Source organism: Hippoglossus hippoglossus, chromosome 13 (genome assembly GCF_009819705.1).
Source record: "Hippoglossus hippoglossus isolate fHipHip1 chromosome 13, fHipHip1.pri, whole genome shotgun sequence".
Lineage (NCBI taxonomy): Eukaryota > Metazoa > Chordata > Actinopteri > Pleuronectiformes > Pleuronectidae > Hippoglossus > Hippoglossus hippoglossus.
This window is the reverse complement of record NC_047163.1, coordinates 1,957,343-1,980,461: the sequence shown is the minus strand read 5'-3', so window position 1 is coordinate 1,980,461 and position 23,119 is coordinate 1,957,343. Positions and strand designations below refer to the sequence as shown.

The window sequence follows — 23,119 nt, the reverse complement described above, 5'->3', positions numbered from 1 at the left end:
GATGTTCGTCTCCGCCATTTTTCAAATGTTTCCTCCTGAGGACGCGGCTTCGTCACGTGAGCGACACAGGGCACGTGATTGGCTGGTTTACTGGTGTGGCTGTGTATCATAACAGACCCGACTAATCGATGACTAGATTAGTCTAAACTACTTTTATAATCGATTCATGATTAGTTGTTGCAGTCCCACTAAATATACCTGATTTATTTTCCATCAAGATCAATTAATTATCACCTGCATGGGAAATAAACTAAACTAAAGAAAAAAGATGTGAAAGACAACGATCTGGAACAGCAGAAATATATAATGGTTCTTCTCTGACCAGTAGCATCGTTCCACCAAGTGTCAGGGAGGGAAATGTACGTATCCAGTAGCTTGTGTGACAGTTACAAAGACAAGCAGCAGACAGGAAGGGAAGATATGAATAAACCGAAAATAGAATAAAAACAGAACAAGAGTAAAGAGAATAATGAGATGAATAAACAAACATATAGAAATGATAATCATGCAGTTGTACAGGTTTAACTAATGAACTGAAATATAACATGTGTCAAAGACATTCAATGAGATTATATTGTAGCTTATGCTGAAATACATATATGTAACATGGAGGGATATAAAATATCTTCATCATTTTAAAATAATTTCATTCATTGCTGAAATAACAATAATATTAAAGCGTAATCCTGTAAATACAAGTAACTAGGAGGAAAAACCTGCTCACAGTTTATTTACACATGATCACATACAGGTGATTATACAGGAGTCACATGACTTGTATCAGTGTGACAACATGTTTACTGTTAGACATGGAGAGGGGGGTGCACCGGTCCTGGAGGTACTGCAATACCAGGTCGATGCGTGGAGTGGACGGAGCAAGCCCCTGTTCCATCTCCCAGTTCCAAAAATCAATTTAATATATGGTCCCCGGGTAGGGGACGTATCAGATATTAAACTGATAAGAACAGATACTACACTTGATCTTAGCCAAAAGGCCGAGAAGCGATACTGGAGACACGTGGGAGGTCAGGTCCTCCTTCTCCTCACAGTCCCTCTCTGTGAGAGGTCTGAAGTCTGGACTCAGTCGAGATTAGAACCTCCCCCAGGACCACTTCCTGTTTCTGTGTTTACTGCTGGTGGGTGACTGACATCCTGACTGCTGCCACCTGCTGTCCTGGAGTGTGAACAACACGTTTCATCAACATACCATTACTGACAATAACTCCTCACTTCATGAGTCACTGCTGCTCCCTTCATCTCTATCAGACATGTTCTTATGTATAAATACTTTAAACACACTTTCCCGTCATGTTACAAAGTGTTTCTTCTGATCACTGGTGTAAATACTGTTATTTAGTGGATGTGTTCAGCATCTGTGGCTCTTGTGTCCGTCCTGGGAGACGAACCCCTCACATGTGACTCTGAGCTTTCTACGTTATTTCCCTGTTCATAGAGTTCTGGTGGTTTTTCCTCTCTCTGGTCGAGGGTGAAGAACAGAGGAGGCGGCTCCTTGTTAAGCTCCATGAGACAAACTGTGGATATGAGCTGTACTAATGAAATGTGACGGACACGTGATGTCCATGTTTCAGTGTGTAACTCAGCAGGAGGAAACAATGGAGATGGAAGAGGAAGTAAAGTGAGTGTGTGTTAGTTGTGCTCAGACAAGAGGAAACAGGCTGTGAAGCAGCAGCAGAAACGAGTCTCAGTGGATGTGATGTGTCTCCTGGTTCCTGAGCTGATTGTGTGAGGAGCCTCTTCTCAGCTCCTCTCATGTGGAAGCAGCTCATTGTTCTCTTGGACACTTTATCAGGGGAGAGCGCGAACGCAGTCCCCCACTACCACAAATTCTGCAGTCGAGATTCCCACATTTGAGGAATTCGCAGGGGTCAGCACAGCCGAAGTGCAATGGCTGAGCCTCGCCCTGGGTGAACCACCTTCTTGATCATGGTGTCTCCCCTGCCAGGTAAGTATGAGTTGTCCAGGTCCCAGACAGGGGACTGACTCACACACAGACCATCATGACTGACGGTGCTGACTATCACTACGTTCACTAAAGCACCGGCTGCAGGGGGCTGGGACTCAGCAGCAGCTCCATACACACGATACTGTTTAGTACAACACCTGACAGACATTATTTACTCTTTATCTGATGAACCGTGCTTACATCTCCCATCATGCAATGCTGTATTTACATATGAAAGGCTGAACTAAAACTGTGTGTTTTATCTCATTTAACTTCTAAAAACAGCTCAACTGTCAGTTCAAGTGAATCAAAGATGAATGAAACTGAATCAAATGAGGTTTGATCCACATCTGAAATTCAAGAAAAACTAAAAAAAACTTAAAGCACATTTTTCTCCTCTGAATAGAACCACTTCCTGTTTCTTTGTTTACTGGTAGTGAGTGACCGACATCCTGACTGCTGCCCCCTGCTGTCCTGGAGTGTGAACAACACTCTCTTCAACATGTTTACAACAAATGTCTGAATTAGAAAAGTCTCTTCTCATCACGTGTGTCCGTCACAGTCCTGGTGTGAGTCTGTGTTGTGTGTTGTCAGTGTGTCTGCCACAGTCCTGGTGTGAGTCTGTGTTGTGTGTTGTCAGCGTGTCTGTCCTGGAGGATGTTCTGTGTTCATCCGGTCAGTCACCATCAAACCGAAATCACTGGGCGATACTGCCACCTAGTGGTGATGATCGAGTGATGCCATATTTGATTTCAGAATAAAAGTACACACTCTTAAAAATATCTATAGAAATAAAAGCACAAATATTTCACGACATTTTAAAGGAATTTATCAGTAACTCAGACAAGTGAAATAACACAATGTTTAGTTTTAACTATATTTATTTTGAATGTTTATATTTCAATTATTGACATTATTTATTATAACTTTCTGGAAACAAAAGAAAAACAAAGACACACTGCAGCTTTATATGTAGAGAAGGGCAGTTCATAAATATTACAATCTGGCTGTACAAGCATTAATGAAAAGATAACCTATTTGTCAGAGGTAATGAATCGCCATCTATTTCTATGTTGTACTGTACAAAGAAATACCTGAGCAAAGAGAAGACTCCCACGGCCACGAGCTTGCACTGCACCATGTCGGGGGTGCTGGGGTCAGAGGCAAGCAGGAACTCGTCAGGGACGCAGGCCAGGCAGAGGTAGTATCCCAGGTGGACGCAGGCACAAACCAGGGTGAGTCAGGCAACAGATAGTAACACAGCATCACCCACGAGCCGTGCTTCGTCCTCAGAAACTTCTCCACCAGCGGGTAATCAAAACAGCCTTCGGTTGGATCGCTGGTCAAAAGGATGAGAGAATACAAAGAGTGAGATGTGTCAGGTCAACGATCATATCGTGATCAGCAGGAACAAGGAGGGGAAATACTCATCGCTCTGTTATAAAAGTCCAACAGCTTTAAAATAAGGCAAAATTTAATCCTTTACTTCTTTATTATTACAGGACAAAACGTCACTAAACATATCAGACTCCCCCACACTGACAGGCTATGGGGGGGGGGGGGGGGCGGGGAATGTAACTGTCGAACTCAATATTTCAATGCGGCATAGAAGTCATTGTTCTGGTGGAAGTTGTGTTATATAATTCTTTGTGTGAGTGCGTGTGTGTGTGTGTGTCCCTTGTGAAGCCACAGAGGTAGAGAGTGTGTGTGCACGGCTGCCCAACAGCACGAGTCCACACAAGCAGCCGTCCTCCAGGATAAGTTACTGGGAGCCAAACAACTGATCTGAGTACCTGAAAGAAACAGAGACACAACACAGACACACAAACACATGACTGTAACTGAGTGAAAGGTGGACTGAGGAGTTTATGTTTTCATCAGTGTTTGTTCGTCTGTGCTGACTCGACACAATGAAAACAGAAGGTTAGTGTGTGATCTGATCTGAGAGGAGAAGCAGTTCCACAGAAGTTCACAGCAGCTGAACTCAAACTGGTTCCAGTGTCACCAGCAGGTTGTGATTTACTGTAAAACACCGGGTGGATGAACTTGAACTCACCGGGCTCAGGTAAAGTGTCATGGCGGCTTTGAGCTCGAGCTGTGTCTGGTTTTCAGGAGACGAAACAGTTTGGATCCAGATTAAGTTGGAACAAGAAACACACAAGTTTCCAAACCGGTTTCAAAACAAACTAGTTCCTGTCTCACACGAACTTCCGGTCTCTTCACGGATTAATCCACAGCTCGGATTTTCCAGCTCTACGGATGCATTCAAATGCAGCTCGTAAATTTGATCTCACTGACACAGAGTGCCTGAAAGTAGAGTTTTTGTTATGTTTTTATGTATATTACGTTAAAAAAACTAAACCCCCACAGCTATATATCAAATAAAACAAAGCAGAAAAACAGCAAAACACAACAAAAAGAATACAAAAAACAATTAAAAAAAATATTTTTATTACTATTATTTCATAATTCGATTTAGATTTGTCATTATGCTGAAACACTGAGTTATTAATCCTGCCAAAATATAAAAAATAACAATATATTACAATATAAAAGCTGCCAGCCAAATCTGTTGTTGTTACAAAATAAGACAAAAGTAATTTGATCTTTAAATCATTTATCTAGTTTATTTCTATTTAAAATGTTATTGTTTTGATGTTGTCCATTTGTGAAGCTCTTTTTATCTAAATCATTTTTATTATTATTACTTTTTATACAATTATACAATTATTTCTGTTTGTAACTTTGGAGCAAGATCTGGCACAAATAGCCACCAGGTAAAACATGTAACATTTATCACTGTGAGATAAAACAACACAACCAATAGGTGACAAAAAACCCTGAATATGTATAAAAATACAATAAGAGAAGAAAAGTACTATTGGAGATGAAATAACAAAGAATCGGGCTCATATGATCCCACATCGTTAAAAACACGTGTGTTTCTGTGGAGGAGAAACGAAACGACGCTGCTCAGTTTATTGTGGAAAAATCAAATCTTGGTTTGAAACTGTCTCAGGGATGTGCTGCTGTGCCGCGGTGCATTCTGGGAGCCTCCCTGGTCCTCCCAACTTCTCACGTCTCCGTCAAGCTCCGGTTTATTACGCTCAGTGACACCGGAACAGGAAACACGTGTCACCAAAACAAAAGCCTGAAATGTGCATCATGGGGGAGAATGAAACATAATAACATCACATTGTGTTTAAAAAAGAAACAACACAGAACTGAAAGTCTTCATAGAAATGTTATGTATCTGTAGATTTTTATCCAGCTTTACTTTACTTTACTACTGCACTTTACTTGATGTGTAAGAAGATACTGAAATAGACGTACACATTTGATATACCTGTTTTTTAATTTGATTGTCTTAATGTTCTTCTTTTTTATTGCATTGCTGAGTATGATATGATTGTTTGTAACTGTGAAAAGTTTATTATTATTATTAATAGTGTTATATGTGAATAGACAGGTATGATGTACAATATGTGTATATTTACTTTATTTCTGTTCACTCATGTTGTATGAAGTTGTGAATTAATTAAATTTAAAATATATGTATGGAACTATTCTTTGTTGAAAGCATACACACTCAACTGTTCGCGCCTTAAATGTTTGCACAGAACTTTATATCCTGAATGTTCAGATTTCCTGTTTTCAGGAAGCCAGAGCAGTTGGTTTTAGTGTGAAGGTCTTCCTCGGAAGTCGCAGCGGTGCTCGCCCCGGTCAGCTTCCTGCCGGTGGCCGCTTCTCTCCATTCATTTCGCTCACACACACACACACGCAGTCGCATCCAGCAGCGAGCCCCCCCCTCCCGTTTCTCTCCGCCTGGAAAGATGGCTGCTCCGGCGGTGGTGAGGAGCTCCGGCCCGGCGCTGTGCCCGAGCTTCGCGGAGGTCTGTTCGTTCCTGGAGCGGTACGGAGCGACGCTGGATCTGCCCGAGATGACTTTCCCGCAGATGGAGCGGTATCTGCGGGACACGACGGCAGGTGAGGGGCCGGCGGTGGCGGCGGTGGAGGCGGTGAAGAAGTGGTGGAAAAGCTGCGACACTTGAAGCAGAAGGGGGCCACCACCACCATCATGAGGAGGAGGAGGAGGAGGAGGAGGATGTGTGTGTGTGGCCCCGCAGCATCACACCGGGACTTGAGTCACCGAGCTTCTTACACTTTCTCACCGGCTGTGGGGGATTTTAACCCGGGTCACAGTCGTGTTTCTCCGTCGTGTTTAGTCCAAGTTCGCCCGGAAACATCCAGGCAGAGGGGGGGGACGTAGCTGCTAACACGGAGCTAACCCCGTCTCCCCCGAACCCCGCTCACTCCGGCCCGTGTTTCCCTGCTGAACCGGGGTTAAGCGGACCCGGAGCGGGGCTCGGCGGTTAGCTCGGTACACCGGGGTCGTGCCCGGAGTCGAGTGGCGGTTCGTCGCTAACGTTGTCACGGCTGTTTAACTTGTAGCGGGAGCCGCGATGCCGCAGCAGCAGCACCGGGGCGACCACACACACACAGCCGGGCAGCGAGCTCCAGCTCCGGACTGTTGTCAGGTGTAATTTGTCCCCGGCCTTGCCTCACTGGCAGCCGGACTGAGGGGACATCAGTGTCCGCTGTGTCCGCGGCTCGACTGATGTCCACGGAAACGTCCTCTTGTCATTTCGACCCGTGTTTGTGACGGAACAGGAGATTTCAGTTAAAAACTGTGACTGTTCATTTATTATTTATTTATATTTGTGGTAGAGTGGCTGTCATGTTTGCGCAGGCGCAGTAGGAAACTCCGGTTGCTAGCTAGTTAGCATTAATCTTTTTCGTCAACTTTTAATTAAAGAACAAAAACAAAGAACTGCGGTTGATTTAAAACTTTATTTATAAAAAATATATATGTTTCTCACCGGAAGCTGTCGTGTCGGTATCTTGCTTATTAGTTTGTTAGTTTCCATCACCGTCAGTTCTAATTGTAATTCTAATATCTGTATCCTAAATACAATGAAGGGAAACACATCAGGTCAGTATTTAGAATCTAGTTTAATGTTAAATCTATCTGATATTTCTAAATTGGCAAAGATTGAATTCTGTTTAACGACGTGTTCTCTGATGATGTGAAAACAATTACTGTGAAACTGGAATTTCCTTCAAATTGAGGTGGTCCTTAAACGTCTCATATTAGTCTGTTTTCTGTGGTTGTGTTTAAAGTCCGTGGGATTTTTGTGACTTCTTGAAAACAGAAAAGAGTCACAACAGACTCATGACAACAAGGGGACAGAGCTTTATTAGTCACACATGGTTAATATGCATCAGCCGAGTCCTATATTAATAATAACAATAATCAAAATTACACATCGTGATGCCGCGGTTAGTTGCCTCACACCAGGAAGGTTCCTGGTGTGAATCCCCGTTTGGCTTATTTCTCTGTAGTCTGTAGTCTGCATGTTCTCCCTGTGTTTGTGGGGGGTTTCTCCAGCTTCTTCTCACAGTCCAAACACATGCAGATGGGGGTCAGGTTAATTGGAGACTCTCTTTGACTGTGAGAGTGAGAGTGAAGGTAGTTTGTCCCCTCGTGTTGGAACTGTGATGCGCTGGCGATTCTTCCAGAGTGAACTCTGCCTCTCGCCCAAGTCCAACGTCAGCTGGTATTGGCTCCAACCCCCCCCCCCCCCGACTCTCAAAGGATAAGCAGTATAGATAAAGGAAGGATGTATAGTGTTTTTAACAAAGCTCAGACATTTTTCAGGGTTGCAGATAAAAGGAAATAAATATAAAATACACATCATAATCACACATTGAAATGTAAGGTAAATGCTGTTCTGAAAAGGGTTTTGAATAGTGCACAGTTCAGTGCGGTCTCTGGTTTGTTTGGGGAGAGTTCCAGATGGACGGGCAGCTGGGTTTTTGTTCAAACTGTTAAACAGGTGTTGTTTCAACTGTGTGATCATGTTGGAGACTAGTTTGTGCTGCTGTTCATCTGTATTACATTACACAAAGAGGTGTGTCTGTTGAAAAGCTCATTAATTTGAATGGTTTGGACAAAACAAAGGGACACCTGTCAACATGAACACGACACAACTCAATCGCACGACAGGCTGCATCCTGCAAAATGATCATGAAGTGAATCAACACCATTTTAACACAGTCTCAACAAAACCAGAATATTAAAGACTTGGAGAATATATTTTTTTTGCAGGACAGTTGTGTTAGACTGCATTAGTGTCAGCTTGGTGTTCCCAATAAACTGACAGCTGAGTGTAAATCAAGCCCCCTCCTGATGTGAAACATATGAAAATAAATGTGAAAGCAGTAAGTACACTGGGTAGTGCATATTAAACACCCATTGTAGTGCGCATCCTGTTGGTGCTCGTCAGGATGCATTTAAAATCTGCTAAATTCGCCCATAAGTCCCAGAAACAACCGGTTCAAGTCTGAATGAATACTTGAAGTTGCGTTTGAAAATGATTATAGTATTATAAAATTAAAAAGTATTATGTTTCTAATCACCGTGTGTGTTCATGTTTGTTTTTTAGTCCCTAAACCCCTCGTGGAGCTTCACGTGAAGCTGCTCAGAAAACTTGGGAGGTCTGTAACGACAGACCGCTGGGAGAAGTACCTGGCTAAGGTGAGGCCTGTTTGTACTGTACGTGTTTGTGATGTGTGTCTCACTAACTTTACCGCCCTCACCTTCTGATATGAGAAAATATTTAATTAGACAGAGAACTTGTGGAAACAGGCTTGTATATGGTGACCATATCTAATCATTGTTTCCTGTAGGTTTGCCAGGAGCTGAACAGTACTTGGGCGTGGGAGCTGGAACAGAAGGGCTACCAGGATATGTCCATGGAGTGCAAGTCGAGCATCCTAAAAGTACGACCAGTTTTTACTTAATAGCTTTTTACTTAATTCAGTGTTGACGCGCTCTACACAGTCCATGAAGTAGTTAGTCTTTGTGGGCCGCATTGACTCACAAGGCTGAACCGAAATGAAACTGGCTGGTCTACAGAGGATTTTCATAGAGGATTAGAGCTTTCATTTCTCGGGGGTGGAAAGATGCATTTGTTGGCTGCATGTGAAGAAGCCTACGAAATGGGAAACTCTCGTCACGCTGCTGTAACACAATTGGTCTTCAAATGCAGGCTCAGATTTAAGACACAGTTAATGTATCTAGTGAGGGTGAAACTTCTGCAACTACAGTCACCTTCTCTTGATCACCTCTTTCCTTCTTCTCTTCCCTCCTCCTCCTCTCAGTATCTGTGCGAGTGTCAGTTTGATGACAACCTGAAGTTCAAGATGGCGATTAATGAGGAGGACCCAGAGAAGATGCGTCTGCAGCCGATCGGTCGGGACCAACAGGGCCTGATGTACTGGCTTCAGTTCGACCACGAGCAGAACATCCGGCTGTACACGGAGGAGCAGGACGATCTGGACGGATCCACCTGGCAGTGCATTGTCAGGTACAGTACTACTGTGGTCTCGACAGGTGGCACCAGTCTGAAGCTGTTATCGTTTCTCTGTTTGCAAAAAATATGCAAATGTATGCACCAACCTTGTCTTAGGGTGACATTAAAGTAGTCTCCTCTACACTTCTGAAAGTGAATTATCTGTCTGTGCAAGAAGATACACTGCAGTGCCTTATCCGTCCACCTCATTCTGCTGTACATCTATTCCAATTCTTCTTTGTTGTTCTCTATCGGGTTTGAGCCTCTTGTCCAATCTGTGTTGTCAGGACTCGTAACGATCTGGCTGAAGCTCTGGACCTGTTGAAGGCTCAGATCAGTCCAGCCCTGAATCAGGAGCAGGACCAGAACCAGGCTGGATCCAGGAGCAACAGCCCCACAGAGAAAGGTGCAGGTATGTTCAGCAGATACAGGGCGTGTGTGTTATTGATCATTTCATACTGTATAATGCAGAGAAAATATGTAAAGAGGCTGTTTTCAGCATCTTCTCCTTCATATCAGTCAAAATTCTATGTTTTTATGACAGAAGATAAAACTAAGAGCCAAGATATCTCAAAGTAAAAAGAAATAACATCTCAAAATGTATATAACTGACATTAAACAGTTAGTGGAAAAGGCTTTTATTGTAAAATCTGATCTTAATTACATTTAGCCAAGTCCCATAACTGTGCTGAACATTTCAAAGAACTGCAGCTCAAAAAGCAGATTTTTCTAAAAACTGGGACATTCTTTAAAGACCAGAGAGAAAAATTAAAACTGAAAAGTCCATTATCACACTTCATTTCCTGTACTTCCTCCGTAGCCACAGTATCAGTAACCTTTGAAAAAATGTTCACCACAACACTGTTTCATTTGTGTGTGTTTGTCCTGATGGTTTAGGGGATGAGGTAATAGGAAGCACTGACCCAGAACCCTCCAAGACCACAGAGGAACCCGCTGAGAGCAAGACGCTTGACCCCATAAAGGAAGAGAAACCCCTCATACCAGGTACAGGGATTAAATAAATATACTCCTAGGAAATTGTGGGAAGGGAAGCACAGCTGCTGTTGACACCCGGCAGTTTAGTTTTTCTTATCTTTAAAATGCAAGCTTCAAGATTCAATATCTTATTGCCATATTAGTGAAGCTGATGGAATTTTTCTTGAAGAGAAAAAAATACAGCCACACTGAAAATACACTGGTTGAACGTATAAAATGATTTAGATATGAAACCAGCACCTACGGTGATAATCAGCAGCAACGACCCACTAGATGAAGTGCACAGTAAGAAATGACATCTAACGTCTAAACATCTAAACCTACTGTGTCTCCTGCAGTGCTATAGATCAAGAGTGACAGCTTTGGGATAAGTTCTATTCTGGAATCTGCTTGTTCTTGTCTTTACCCTTTTAATGTTCTTCTGAGTATACCAGTGAAAATTAAAAAGCCAGTTAGCTGGGTGGGACTGGACCTCAAGAATCTTTGGGCCTTTCTTTAGTTTTCTTTTGTAGTCTGTTTCCTCTCGTGGTGTCCGAACACACCTGCTGATTGCCAATGCAGTGCGCACCACCTTGTTCAATTGTCAGTTTGACAGGAGCAAACCGGTGCTGGCCAGATACAAGGAGAGTAGTTGTTAAGCAGGTCAAGTGGCTGGTAGGAAACAAACATTATGCGTTTTGATTTGATTCTCATATAAAACAAGTTTCCTTTATGCCAGTGGATCTTCTATTCTTCTGTCCCTGTCATGATTACTGTCTCTAGATGTTTATTTATTTAGTAATTTTCTGTTTTGCAGAGCTAAAGGAGGAGCAGATGCAGTCAATAGAGGGGGAGAACACAGACGCTGAGGTAAAAGAAAAGACGACGGACCACAAACCCCCTGTGTTCGATAATCGGGTCAGCACCATCACCACCATTGTCAAATCTGAATCCAGGGAATCCGACGCCCCCAAAAACGCTGTGTCGGTTGTAATGGCACCAGGCACGACTGTGATAAAACAGGAAGTTAACAAGGAAGAGGAGGCTGGGCGGGCTGTTGTCAGGAGCAACCAGCAGGCAAAGATACCACTGAAGAAGAGGGAGCTGAAGCTCGCAGAGAGCTACCAGAGCAGCCACCTTAACAACAGCAGCAGCAGTATTATTGTTTGTAACCCCTCAGTGATCCAGAGCAAGGACAGAAGAGAGGGGAAGTTACTTAACTCAGTAGCACCCCCTTGTGGTCCCTCTATGCCACAACAGCAGCAGTTAGTGGTCAGTGCAGCGAAGCAAGAACTGACGAATGGGAGAGCGTCTGTGCTCCTGCCTCACAAAGACGGACAGAATGGAGTCATAGGGGTCATAGGTCAAGTCGGTGTAATAGGTCATATAGGGGTCATCCGCAGTCCGTCCGAGCGTCACAGAGCCCCTGGCGCTGAGCAACAGGAACCAAACGGGCCAAGTGTAGACCACTGGAGCTCCAGAGTTGTGGAGGAAGAGCGGGAGGTGAGCCGGCAGTCAGTGCTGGTGAGGAAGGGACCTGTTGAAGGTGACACGTCGGCCTCAGCAGCCTCCACTCTCCCTCTTCTTGTGGCAAAGGAGGCTCAAACACCCGAGAAGCTGCTAATGACATCTTCAAAGTCTGATCAAGCCCCTAAAGCTGTGGAGAGAGAAGTGGATGCTGTTAGCATTTCTTCACTGTCTCAGTCCACAGAGGAACCCAAGAGACAGACGACAGAAGACCTGTGCAAAAAAGCAACAGAGGAACCATCGGAGAAGGGGACAGAAAGTGGGCCCAGCAGTCTTCACCAGAAAGATGATGACGTGGACGAGAGGGAGGGGAGGAGAGGAGAAGTGTCTGGGGCAGAGGAAGGAAGTAAGGATTACAATGAAAAGAGTAAGAGCGCTTTGGGGAAGATGGAGGCAGAATCAGGGGGCGCCGTTCCTCCTCTAAAAGTTGAACAGAGAGATGAAAATGACCACCTGGACCCCCAGGGAGATGGGGTCAATGATGAGCTGGCTGCCCAGGTCAGGGTTAAGGACACTGGGCTGCGGTCAGAGGGGAAGCAGGGTCCCCTGGAGGAGGCATCCTCCGAACTCCAGAAAGAAGGAATCAGGCTGAAGATTAAGATTCCTCCTCACAGGAGAAACAAGTTAAGGAAAGGTGGAAAAGAGGGGGAGAAAGAGAGGGAGCAGGAGGCCCAAGACGAAGGGAGGCAGCTGAGGAGATCAACCAGGATTTGCAGGTACGTCTGGAAGTTATTAAAAATATAGGATAAGAGAATATATTCTTTGCCCATTGTAATGTCGGATACAGCTGGTTTGATTCGGACACCTTTTTTCTTGAAGATCATCTGCTTTGCCAACCTGCAGGCCGAGCTCGAAGGTGGCGGAGAGCCAGAGGAAGAAACCACAAAAAAAACAGGCACTGGCCTCCAGAACAAGGGAAGAAGAGGAGGAGGAGGAGGAAGAAGAGGAAGAAGAGGAGCAGAGCTCAGCTACAAAGAAAGCCATAAAAGCAGAAGTGGCTGGGCAAATTAGAAAACGAAGGGTAATCATCTAAAAGTGTCCTGTGAGAGTGAATTTAACAACTTGTGTTTTTCTGTTTGACAATTTCTTTTCCTCTGTTGCATTTTCAGGGCAAACGGAGGCATCGACGCCCCCGATGGTCCAACATCCGTTCGAAGAGACGTAAGCTGAATGAGGGGACGGAGGTGGAGGACAGAGGGACGAAACGAGAAGATGAGGAGAGCGAGGGAGGGAGCGACTCAGAAGAATCTTGTAAATCAGAGGAGATTCCCAGTGAGGATGCCTGTAGTCACTGTGGCCTGCCCAACCATCCTGAACTGGTAACAACCGAGACTCCTACAGACGTATTTAGACACATCTGAGCTCTGGTATCATTTTCAGGATTAACGACTTAATAAATGACTTATCAAAACTGTCATTTCTTCATATCTGTTGTTTAATGACGATTGATAAACTCCTTGCACACATTTATTATGAAGGCTCAAGTAAATACATAATGAAGCAATGTTATGGCTTTATTATTTATGTGTTGTTTAACGCATTGACTTGTGTGTTCTCAGATCCTGTTGTGTGACTCTTGTGACAGTGGATACCACACCGCCTGTCTGCGTCCACCGCTCATGTTGATTCCAGATGGAGAGTGGTTCTGTCCGCCCTGTCAACATGTAAGCTGTGCGTGCGTGCGTGCGTGCGTGCGTGCGTGCGTGCGTGCGTGCGTGCGTGCGTGTGTGTGTGTGTGTGTGTGTGTGTGTGTGTGTGTGTGTGTGTGTGTGTGTGTGTGTGTGTGTGTGTGTGTGTGTGTGTGTGTGTGTGTGTGTGTGTGTGTGTGTGTGTGTGTGTGTGTGTGTGTGTGTGTGATCAAACTGTAAAACTATGAAAATGTTTTGTCGTTATTTACGATTCGTCTGGTTATTGTTTTTTTGCCTTTCTCCACTAATTTAATTAAGAAATACCAAAGTTTTCAGATGTTTTTTGTTTAAAATTGGACATAAACCACGGTAGTCCACCTTAATAAACAACATAAATTCAATTTGTCCAATGCAAACAGAAAATACAGGGTTTCCACTACGGACCACCGCTGCACAATTGATATTTCAATCGGAAATCGAGTCGAGACCTTGTGATTCGGAATCGGTGGCGATACCCGACCTAATGAATTGTGTTGTTTGTTTTTTACCCTTCAGAAACTGTTGTGTGAGAAACTGGAGGAGCATCTGCTGAATCTGGACAGTGCCCTGAAGAAAAAAGACAGAGCAGAGAGGAGGTACACACACACACACACACACATATACACACATATATACACACACACATATACACACATATATACACACACGTGCACTAATAATAATAACAATAACGTGGATATTGACCCTCGTCTGTCTCCGTCTGTCCAGGAGAGAGCGTCTGGTGTATGTGGGAATCAGTGTGGAGAACATCATTCCTGTGAGTAAACGGTTTTTACCACATCACAGCTTTATCATAATAATATTTATGTCACTTTAAACAGAATTAGCTGTAAATGCATTAACACATAATTTAGCTTTTGTGCAGTTTATTGTTCTATTAGATTTGAGATATTTCCAGCGTTAAAGAAGGAGTCACCAGAACTCTGGTATGTTGAGTTGTTCTAAAGGTCAAAATGAAATGTGGTTTCACTCACGTTTTGTTTTCATGCTGTTGTAACTGTGACAGGAAATTAGCGGTTTCATGCCTCATGAGACGGCTCTAAGAAACAAATTGATTAAACGGATTCATCCAGCGAAACAAAGAGAACCTGAACTGGAAATTTAATATTTTAAAAATATCTCTTTATTACAATTTTAGGAGGGAGACGGGGAGGAGGAAGAGAAGTCCACAAAGAAGAAAGACCCCAAAAAGAGTAAAAATCTGGGCCGAAGATCGACAAGAACCAGGAAACACATCAGCTACAGGTGAGGGGGGGGGGCTCCTGAAGAAGCTTCATTGATCTCTCTTCTTACATTTCTATATTAAACCTTCTGGATTCATTCTACAGAATAACATCTATTGATTGTCTATAGTTTAGAAGAGTTTTTGCACATTGGCTGCAGTCTGACGTCCTTTTAACATGTGACTGATTAAGTTTAATCATAGTTTAAACATAATTTCTCCTCAAATTTGGATTAAGAATCTCATTATGGTGAATCTCAGTGAATCTACATCTGTGTCACGTGTGTTTCAGGTTTGACGACTTTGACGATGCGATCGATGAGGCTATCGAGGAAGACATCACTGACCTCTGTGCCGGTGAGTGAACTGCAGCGTCACAGAGACAGATTGTCTTCTGTCTCTGTGAACTGCAGCGTCACAGAGACAGTTTGTCTTCTGTCTCTGTGACTTTTATTCTTGTCATTTGATTTTATGTATTTTTTAAAATGTTTGCTGTTTGATCCTTTGTGTTGTGGTTGAGTTAACTTGGATTTTTCTACAGTAGGAACCGAGCGCAGCAAAGACATCACTCCCATCCTATCAGAGGACAGGAAGGAGAGCCAGCGGCCAATCAGAAGCCAAGCTCATTCTGTCAGGAGCAGGAAGAAGAGGAGGCTGAACGACCTGGAGAGCGACAGCACGGCAGCAGAGAGTGAGGATGAGTTCATGCTCAGCAACAGGTAACACACACTCACAGAGAGACACACACACTCACAGAGAGACACACACACTCACAGAGAGACACACACACTCACAGAGAGACACACACACACTCACAGAGAGACACACTCACACTCACACTCACACTCACACTCTCTCTCTCTCTCTCTCTCTCACACTCACACTCACACACACACACACACACTCTGTTCAAACTTTTTTCAAGTTCACTTTAGTCGCTTTATTAATTATCCTCCTCTTCCACTTCCAGCTCTGAGGATGAAGAATTCGGTGCATCGGGGGCAGATGACGATGAGGAGGAAGATGAAGATGCCGGCAGCGAGGTGGGCAGCTGGGACAGTGCGACCCGCCCCAAGCGGCCGTTGAGAGGGGTGCCCAAACAACGACCCAGCAAGACCCAGCGCAGGGGGAGGAAACGACAGAGGCGGCGGCGGAGACACTCCTCCGAGGAAGAGGAGGAAGAAACTGAAGAAGAAATGGGTGAGTGCACGAGTAGGGGAGACTGCCAGGCTGTAAGGTGTTAAAACTGCAGAGTTCACCAATTGAAGTTAAGTTAATTAAAAACATTTCATATGTTCTCAATATTTAAAAAGAATTCTGGTTGTGACTTAAAATAATTTTCAAGCTTCTAGAATTACAAAATAATCAATTTTCAGTTCATAATATAAAACAAAGAAAAGAGCAAATCCTCACATGTGAGAACCTGAATCCAGAGAATGTCTTTGCTTTGTCTCTTGATGAATTTCCTCCGTCTCTCTCTCTCCGTCTCTCTCTCTCTCTCTCTCTCTCTCTCTCTCTCTCTCTCTCTCCGTCTCTCTCTCCGTCTCTCTCTCTCTCTCTCTCTCTCTCTCTCTCTCCGTCTCTCTCTCTCCGTCTCTCTCTCCGTCTCTCTCTCTCTCTCTCCGTCTCTCTCTCTCTCTCTCTCTCTCTCCGTCTCTCTCTCTCTCTCCGTCTCTCTCTCTCTCTCTCTCTCTCTCTCTCTCTCTCTCTCTCTCTCTCTCTCTCTCCGTCTCTCTCTCCGTCTCTCTCTCTCTCTCTCTCTCTGTCTCTCTCTCCGTCTCTCTCTCCGTCTCTCTCTCTCCGTCTCTCTCTCTCTCTCCGTCTCTCTCTCCGTCTCTCTCTCTCTCTCTGTCTCTCTCTCCGTCTCTCTCTCTCCGTCTCTCTCTCCGTCTCTCTCTCTCCGTCTCTCTCTCCGTCTCTCTCTCTCCCTCTCTCTCTCTCTCTCTCTCTCTCTCCGTCTCTCTCTCTCTCTCTCTCTCTCCGTCTCTCTCTCTCTCTCTCTCTCTCCGTCTCTCTCTCTCTCTCTCTCTCTCCGTCTCTCTCTCTCTCTCTCTCTCCGTCTCTCTCTCCGTCTCTCTCTCTCCGTCTCTCTCTCCGTCTCTCTCTCTCCGTCTCTCTCTCTCCGTCTCTCTCTCTCTCCGTCTCTCTCTCTCCGTCTCTCTCTCTCCCTCTCTCTCTCTCTCTCTCTCTCTCTCTCTCTCTCTCTCTCTCTCTCTCTCTCTCTCTCTCTCTCCGTCTCTCTCTCCGTCTCCGTCTCTCTCTCCGTCTCTCTAGACTCCGATCAGTACAGTGACATGTCCGACAGTGATGCTGATAAAAAGAGGCGGGGCCTGAGGCGCGGCCAGCGGCAGCAGGTCAACTACCGCGAGACGTCCGAGTCGTCGGACAACTCCAAGGCCTCCGCCAGCAAGAACAAGGTCAAACCCCGCGGGCGGCCGCGCAAGGAGCATCTCTCCAGCGACTTCAGCGATGGTCAGTCGCCGCTGGCAACACACACAGTTTCCTCATCACTTTTAATTTGAGGTCAAAATACAAACTTCTGTCACATTTCTTTAAATATTCATGTCTCTGATTTTTTACTAAACGTTCTGAGCATCAACAACAACTTCCATCACATTCAGTCGAGGAAACCGACTGTTTCCCTTCAGGTGTGATTCATGTGGAGGAGGATTGAACATTTCCACAAAACCATAAGAGAAATAATCTTCTGAACAAACCATGAATAAATCCTGGAAATGAGATCTGAAAGTTAATGATGTGCAGTAATGATTTATTCCACCCAGTTAATCCCTCCTCTTTGCTTCCCCTCCAGTGTCGCGTTCTTCCAGAGACTCCGGGGACGAGGAGGATTATGAAGACGAAGACGAAGATGACCAGAGACGGAGGGTGAACAGGAGGAGAAAGGAGGAGAAAGACCAGTGGAGGAACAGGATGAAGGAAAAGCGGAGGAGACACCGAGACAAGGAAGACGACAGAGAGAGAGGGAGGCGGCTGAAAAGGAAACTGCTGGAGAAGGAGGAGGACAAGCGGAGGAGATTAAAGAGGACAGACAGAGAAGAGGAGGACATGGAGAAGATGGGCAGAGGAAAGAGGAGAGAGATTCTGTCAGAGCAGCGGCGCCGGCGACTCGCTCAGATGCTGAAGAAACGACGGCCTTCGACGGACGATGACGACGAGGAGGAGTCTGAGGAGTCTGAGTCGTCATCGGAAGAGGATCGTCCCGTCCGCAAAAGACTCAACCGCATCGACTCGGATGATGATGATGATAAGAAGGAGGAGGAGGAGGAAGAAGAGGAAGAGGAAGAGGAAGAGGAGGGGAGACAGAAGGTGACGACCAAAAAGTCTTCAGCAGTCGAGAGGAGGTCGGACAGCGAAGCTCAGGAAAAGGGGAGGGGCCGTAGCTTGTCTCCGTCAAACATACATCGGACCTCCAGAGGCCCAGTGAAGCCCGGGGATGGAAGTCCCACAGTACCCAGGGACAGTGAAGCTTCAGGCCAGCAGGGCAAGCTCAACGGCCCCTTCCTTCCAGACCAGGAGGAGGAGGAGGAGGAGGAGGAGGAAGAAAAGGAGGAGGAGGAGGGGGGCCAGACAGACTCATTAAACTCTGTCCAGAACAGTCCGCAGTCATGATGGCTGTTTGTGTGAATAACGCTCGCTTATTTCTTTCAGTTTCTTTTTTTACTGTCAGGCCTTTCACCCACAACCCACCTCTGAAACACCACCTCCCTCCACCTCCCTCCCCTCTGCTCCTCCTCTTTGCTCCCCCCGTCTCCTCCTCACTGTTGTATCGTGGTCGAGTGCTGTCCACCATCACGTGCTGTACCTCGCAACAGACACTCATGAGTACACTCTCACGCTCATCCTCACGTCCGGCAGAACGTAGCTGGACCAGCGCAGCGTCGCAGCGTCGCAGCGGGACCGGCAGCAGCGGGACCGGCAGCAGCGGGACCGGCAGCAGCCGGAGCGTCGCAGCGGGACCGGCAGCAGCCGGAGCGTCGCAGCCGGAGCGTCGCAGCGGGACCGGCAGCAGCCGGAGCGTCGCAGCGGGACCGGCAGCAGCCGGAGCGTCGCAGCGTCGCAGCGGGACCGGCAGCAGCCGGAGCGTCGCAGCGGGACCGGCAGCAGCCGGAGCGTCCGTGGACGCACTCGAGCGAGGCCGCAGGTCGTTGTGACCATTTCCCAGGGCTCTGAGTTACGGGCGACTTTCTGTTGGGTCCATGTGACGGGACGATGGCGGTTTCATCCCGTTGGGGGAGTATGTGGTGTACCTCATTCTTAGCACTTCATCATTCTCATAGCACTTAATAACCAGCCACCCAGAAGAGGGCCAGTGTCAAGCTGAACACTTTGGGTCGGGAGGCGAGACGACAACTCACACAACAGGGTTTTCACTGTTTCCTAAGAATGAGCCAGTATCCTGAAGGTTCATGGTTCTAACAAGAATCTAAATCGTTCGCTGTCTGCACGGGCTGTCAATCATCTTTAAATCACGTTGACACAAAGTCGCTCGTGTTTTAAATCAGTTGTTTTGGCTTAAAGGAGCAAATCTCAAACCTGCCAAAATCAAACCAGAACCATTGACACGATGCTTCTCTTGGATCCTGGACACGATCACGACCCCAAGATTTAATGTGGTCGACAGGAAACGACAGAAACCATCAGACCTTTGTCCAGTGAAACCAGTCAGGACGTGTTGAACTGAAAGGACGGACGATGGTTCATGTTCGAGCTGACACATTAATTCACTGATCAGTCGATCACGATCCATATTGATAATCCATCAGTCCATCATTTCATTAACAGAAACATTTCCCAGTGAGCATTTTTATTTCAGTTTTATGGTGAAAGGAAATGTTCACCTTTTATTTTATGAAATTTCCCAAGCGAAACTTTAATTTGATTATTCGATAAAATGATCTGCAAAAATCCAATGAATTCTTAGTTGTGGCCCAGATGAACTCATATAATAATATATCAGACTTTTTCAAATTCACGGTTAAATCTGAACACAAGAGTCTGACTGTCACTGTAGCATCCACGTGTCTCATACATCTGAGATTTAGAAATACTTGTTAAATCCAGACTTTGGAGGATCCAGTCATTTAAACTCGTTCAAAGATACTAAACCAAGTTGAGCTGAAACACTGGATCCACTTCAGATCCACTTCAGATCCACTTCAGATCCACTTCAGACCCCTTGTGGATCCAGGACGTTTCCCCCGACCGTCCCAGTGTTGGGTTTCAGACTGGTGGCTCGTTGGTCCACGTGTTGTGGCGGGACATGTTTGCTGTACATACTTTGCCTGTTCCTTGTAAGATAATAGATGTTCTGTTCTTAGTCCTCTTGTAAAATATAGTGTTATATTTTCTATATGAAGGAGAGGAGTTGAGATGCTGCTGTGGTGGATGGACGAGTGCGGACGGACGCACATCTTCATCTGTGTGTTGAGACTTTGTGCCGTCGCCGGTTTAAACAGAACAGTCCCAGAATGTTTCCAGAGAGCCGCTGCTCTTCTTCAGCCTGTGTTGTACATGTTCAGAGGTTTTTAAACATTTCCTACCCCCCGAGTTTTTAAAGAAGGAACAAAGCTTTATTTTTTTGATTGAGGCTCAGGGGAGGAAGATGAACGTCAGTCACCAAACAAACTGAACCTTTTCTTTTGTCAGCCGGTCGCCTCACACCAGCCTGTCGCGGTTCACTGCTCCGACCGGAGCTGGAAGAATTTCTCTCACGTCGCTGTCGAGGCTTTGAAAGAGTTTTATTCTGCTTCACGTGAACCTAAAGTTTTCAACCTGATTCCAGATGTTTCTCTTTCTTCTCTCTGTCTAAACTCTGCTCCTTTTGTCTTTATCAGACCTCTAAGGTTTATTAATATGTGAGAAATAAAACATTTATTAACCAACGTGCTGCAACTTTACAGCAGAAACTTTCACACGATGACATCATCACATCAGTTCTCTTTAAACAAATCTTCATTTTTACCCACATTTGACTTTTTCTGCCAAAACTACAACTGTGTGAATCCAGTGATCGACAGTCTAAAGCTTTAATAAAACTTTAATATGAGTGAAGGTGATTGGACGGAAAGTGGTTTAACTTCCTGTTAAATACAAACAGACAAAAAAAAAAACGATGTTCAAGGACGAATCTGTTTTTAATTTAAACTTTTCTTTGATATTTAAGAGATTTTAGATCTGAGATTTTTTTTAATTAAAGGAAAGAGAAATTTTCAGCTGAATCCAAACTTTCATTTATATTTTTATCAGAGTCCGGATTTGATCCCAGTGAAAACAGCCTTTTAAACGAGTCTCAATCTGGTTCAACAGAAATCCTGAAATCCTCAAAGAATATAGATTTCAATATTATGATGACAATATTATAATTTTCCTTCGTCTCTTCAACCTGATGGTTTTATTCAACAGGGAATTCTGCAGAACAGGTTTTAAAGCTTTCAGGAGACATTCACGGATTTTAAGAAAACAAACAAAAATTCATTCCAGCATCGATTCTTCAAACATCAACGCTTCAACGTCAGAGGAATATTTTATTATTATTTTTTACGTCACAAATCAGGACACAGTAATGAATCTTTTATAAAAAACTAGAAACTAAAAGATCATTTTGGTGTCAGATAGAAAAGTCTTTATTTCTATAACCTCATTTAACCTAATACATCTGTCACTTTAAAGTTCATTGTGTCGTGAATCTGTCAAATTCTATCATTTAAATCCTAAAGAGATTAAAAACCCAGAAATGATGAAAACCTTCTGCTTCTGTTTGGTTTTGGGTGTTTTTGTGTTTAAAAAATGTCAGTTTGCAAAACTCCCCAAAATAAGATTGAGTTATTGATTTGATGATGAAGTTCTCGGGTTTAGTTCTAAACTCTGACGTCTCAGAGTTTGTGATGAAACTGATCCCAGAGTCACATCACTTAAATTTCTAAATGTGGTTTCAGGTACTTTCCTCTTATCGTTCAGTTGAGACAGAAACAAAAGACAGACCGACAGTTTTAACTTCCTCTCAAGTTACTGTTAAGATCTCGTTACAAATACAAACAGAGCGAATCCCCTTCAAGTCGACATCTGCAGTGATTTCACGTCCTTCATGAATAACTGTCTAATAATAATATTAATAATAACGACCCCAACTCAAAACTCGTGAAAAAATAAGATTTCAGCTCCTCTGCAAAGATCAGTATTTTTATAATGTTCGGTTTTTTACTCAGTTTATTATTTCTTTGTTTCTCTTCCTCATGTTGATGGAGACGTTTGACATCTGTGTTTTCCTCTGTGACAGATTCTGTTGGTTTTAAAATGTTCAGTAAAGTGAAATGTGGATTCACTGCGAACAGGCGCCAGTGGACGTGACTGCAGCTCCTTTCATTTCTCTGTTGTACTGTTGCTGTAGTTTCTCTGTAACATAAATGTTTTCTAAGTTATTAAACCAACATCCAGGCATCTCCTCAAACACACACACTCGGCTGTCGTGACCTTTTATTCAATCAGCTGAGAGAAGTTCGACTCTCGTCCTGAACACAGACGTGGATCATTCAAAACTGTTTCTCTGCTCAAACTACAAAACGTGAAGCACCAAGCGAAAGATATTTTATTTAGGTCTAATTTTAACAGAAGATTTTTCTGTTAACCGACAGAGGAACAGGAAAATAACCAGAATTGCTTTACATACTGAATTTAATTCAATTAAATCTAAGTTAAGGTAATTTCCTAATTTCAATTGTCTGCACACAACTTTATATTATTGGTGTATTTATAGTTCCGGTTTAAAACAAACTGATATTTTGGCTGAAAATGTTCAAAACAATCTGAAGAGTTGCTGATTAATCTTTTTGTTAATGAAATAATCCATCAAATAATAATCAATAATCGATTTGATGATTTGTAGAAAACTTTAATGTAAAACAGCTTCTTATTTTCTAAATTCATGAAAAACGAGAAGCGTTTATTCAGAGTCAGGGGCGTGCTGCTCTCTAGTGGCCACAGTGAGTAACTACAACAACGCTTCTCTCTAATCAAGCTAGACAATGGCATAAGAACTTCCGGTTAGGCTTTCAAAATTAAACCATAAACCACGTGGTTGTAGTTACACAGTATGACCACCAGAGGGCAGTATAAAACCCTGATTATTGCTAATGCAAATATTTATTTTAAAATTCAGTCAGAACTTTTTCTTTGCTGCTTTTTTAAATATAATTTGTAATATTTTATCAAATATAAATTCTCGAAGGAGAAAAGAGCAATTTGGATTATTTTTTTCAAATCATTTATTATTATTTACTGATTTGTCCTATTGTAGGATTTGATTGGTTTG

General features: G+C 44.1%; 2 protein-coding genes and 2 non-coding genes across 6 annotated transcripts in view; 2 read left to right on the top strand and 2 right to left on the bottom strand.

Moving 5' to 3' along the window:
• Positions 1-23,119, top strand: part of LOC117773272 (spectrin beta chain, non-erythrocytic 1-like) — a 750,817-nt gene that overhangs the window by 643,749 nt on the left and 83,949 nt on the right. The gene's annotated exons all lie outside the window — the stretch shown is intronic.
• Positions 817-1,007, bottom strand: LOC117773504. The gene has a single exon (XR_004615933.1). It is a non-coding gene; the product is annotated as a U2 spliceosomal RNA (small nuclear RNA).
• LOC117773500 lies at positions 1,808-1,971 on the bottom strand. Its single transcript, XR_004615929.1, has one exon. It is a non-coding gene; the product is annotated as a U1 spliceosomal RNA (small nuclear RNA).
• On the top strand, positions 5,752-18,695 carry rsf1a (remodeling and spacing factor 1a). Of its 3 annotated transcripts, none has more exons than XM_034605051.1 (18): positions 5,752-5,950; positions 8,470-8,561; positions 8,714-8,806; positions 9,188-9,393; positions 9,666-9,790; positions 10,276-10,383; positions 11,171-12,596; positions 12,724-12,901; positions 12,990-13,199; positions 13,440-13,544; positions 14,064-14,143; positions 14,277-14,325; positions 14,707-14,813; positions 15,083-15,147; positions 15,332-15,509; positions 15,761-15,990; positions 17,065-17,262; positions 17,603-18,695. In XM_034605051.1, the coding sequence occupies exons 1-18, from the start codon at positions 5,797-5,799 to the stop codon at positions 18,418-18,420; spliced, it is 4,422 nt and encodes a 1,473-aa protein (XP_034460942.1). In that variant the 5' UTR covers positions 5,752-5,796; the 3' UTR covers positions 18,421-18,695. The 3 variants fall into 3 exon arrangements, with proteins under 3 accessions (XP_034460942.1, XP_034460941.1, XP_034460940.1); XM_034605050.1 differs by having other exon boundaries at positions 12,700-12,901; positions 15,335-15,509; XM_034605049.1 differs by having other exon boundaries at positions 12,700-12,901; positions 17,603-18,694.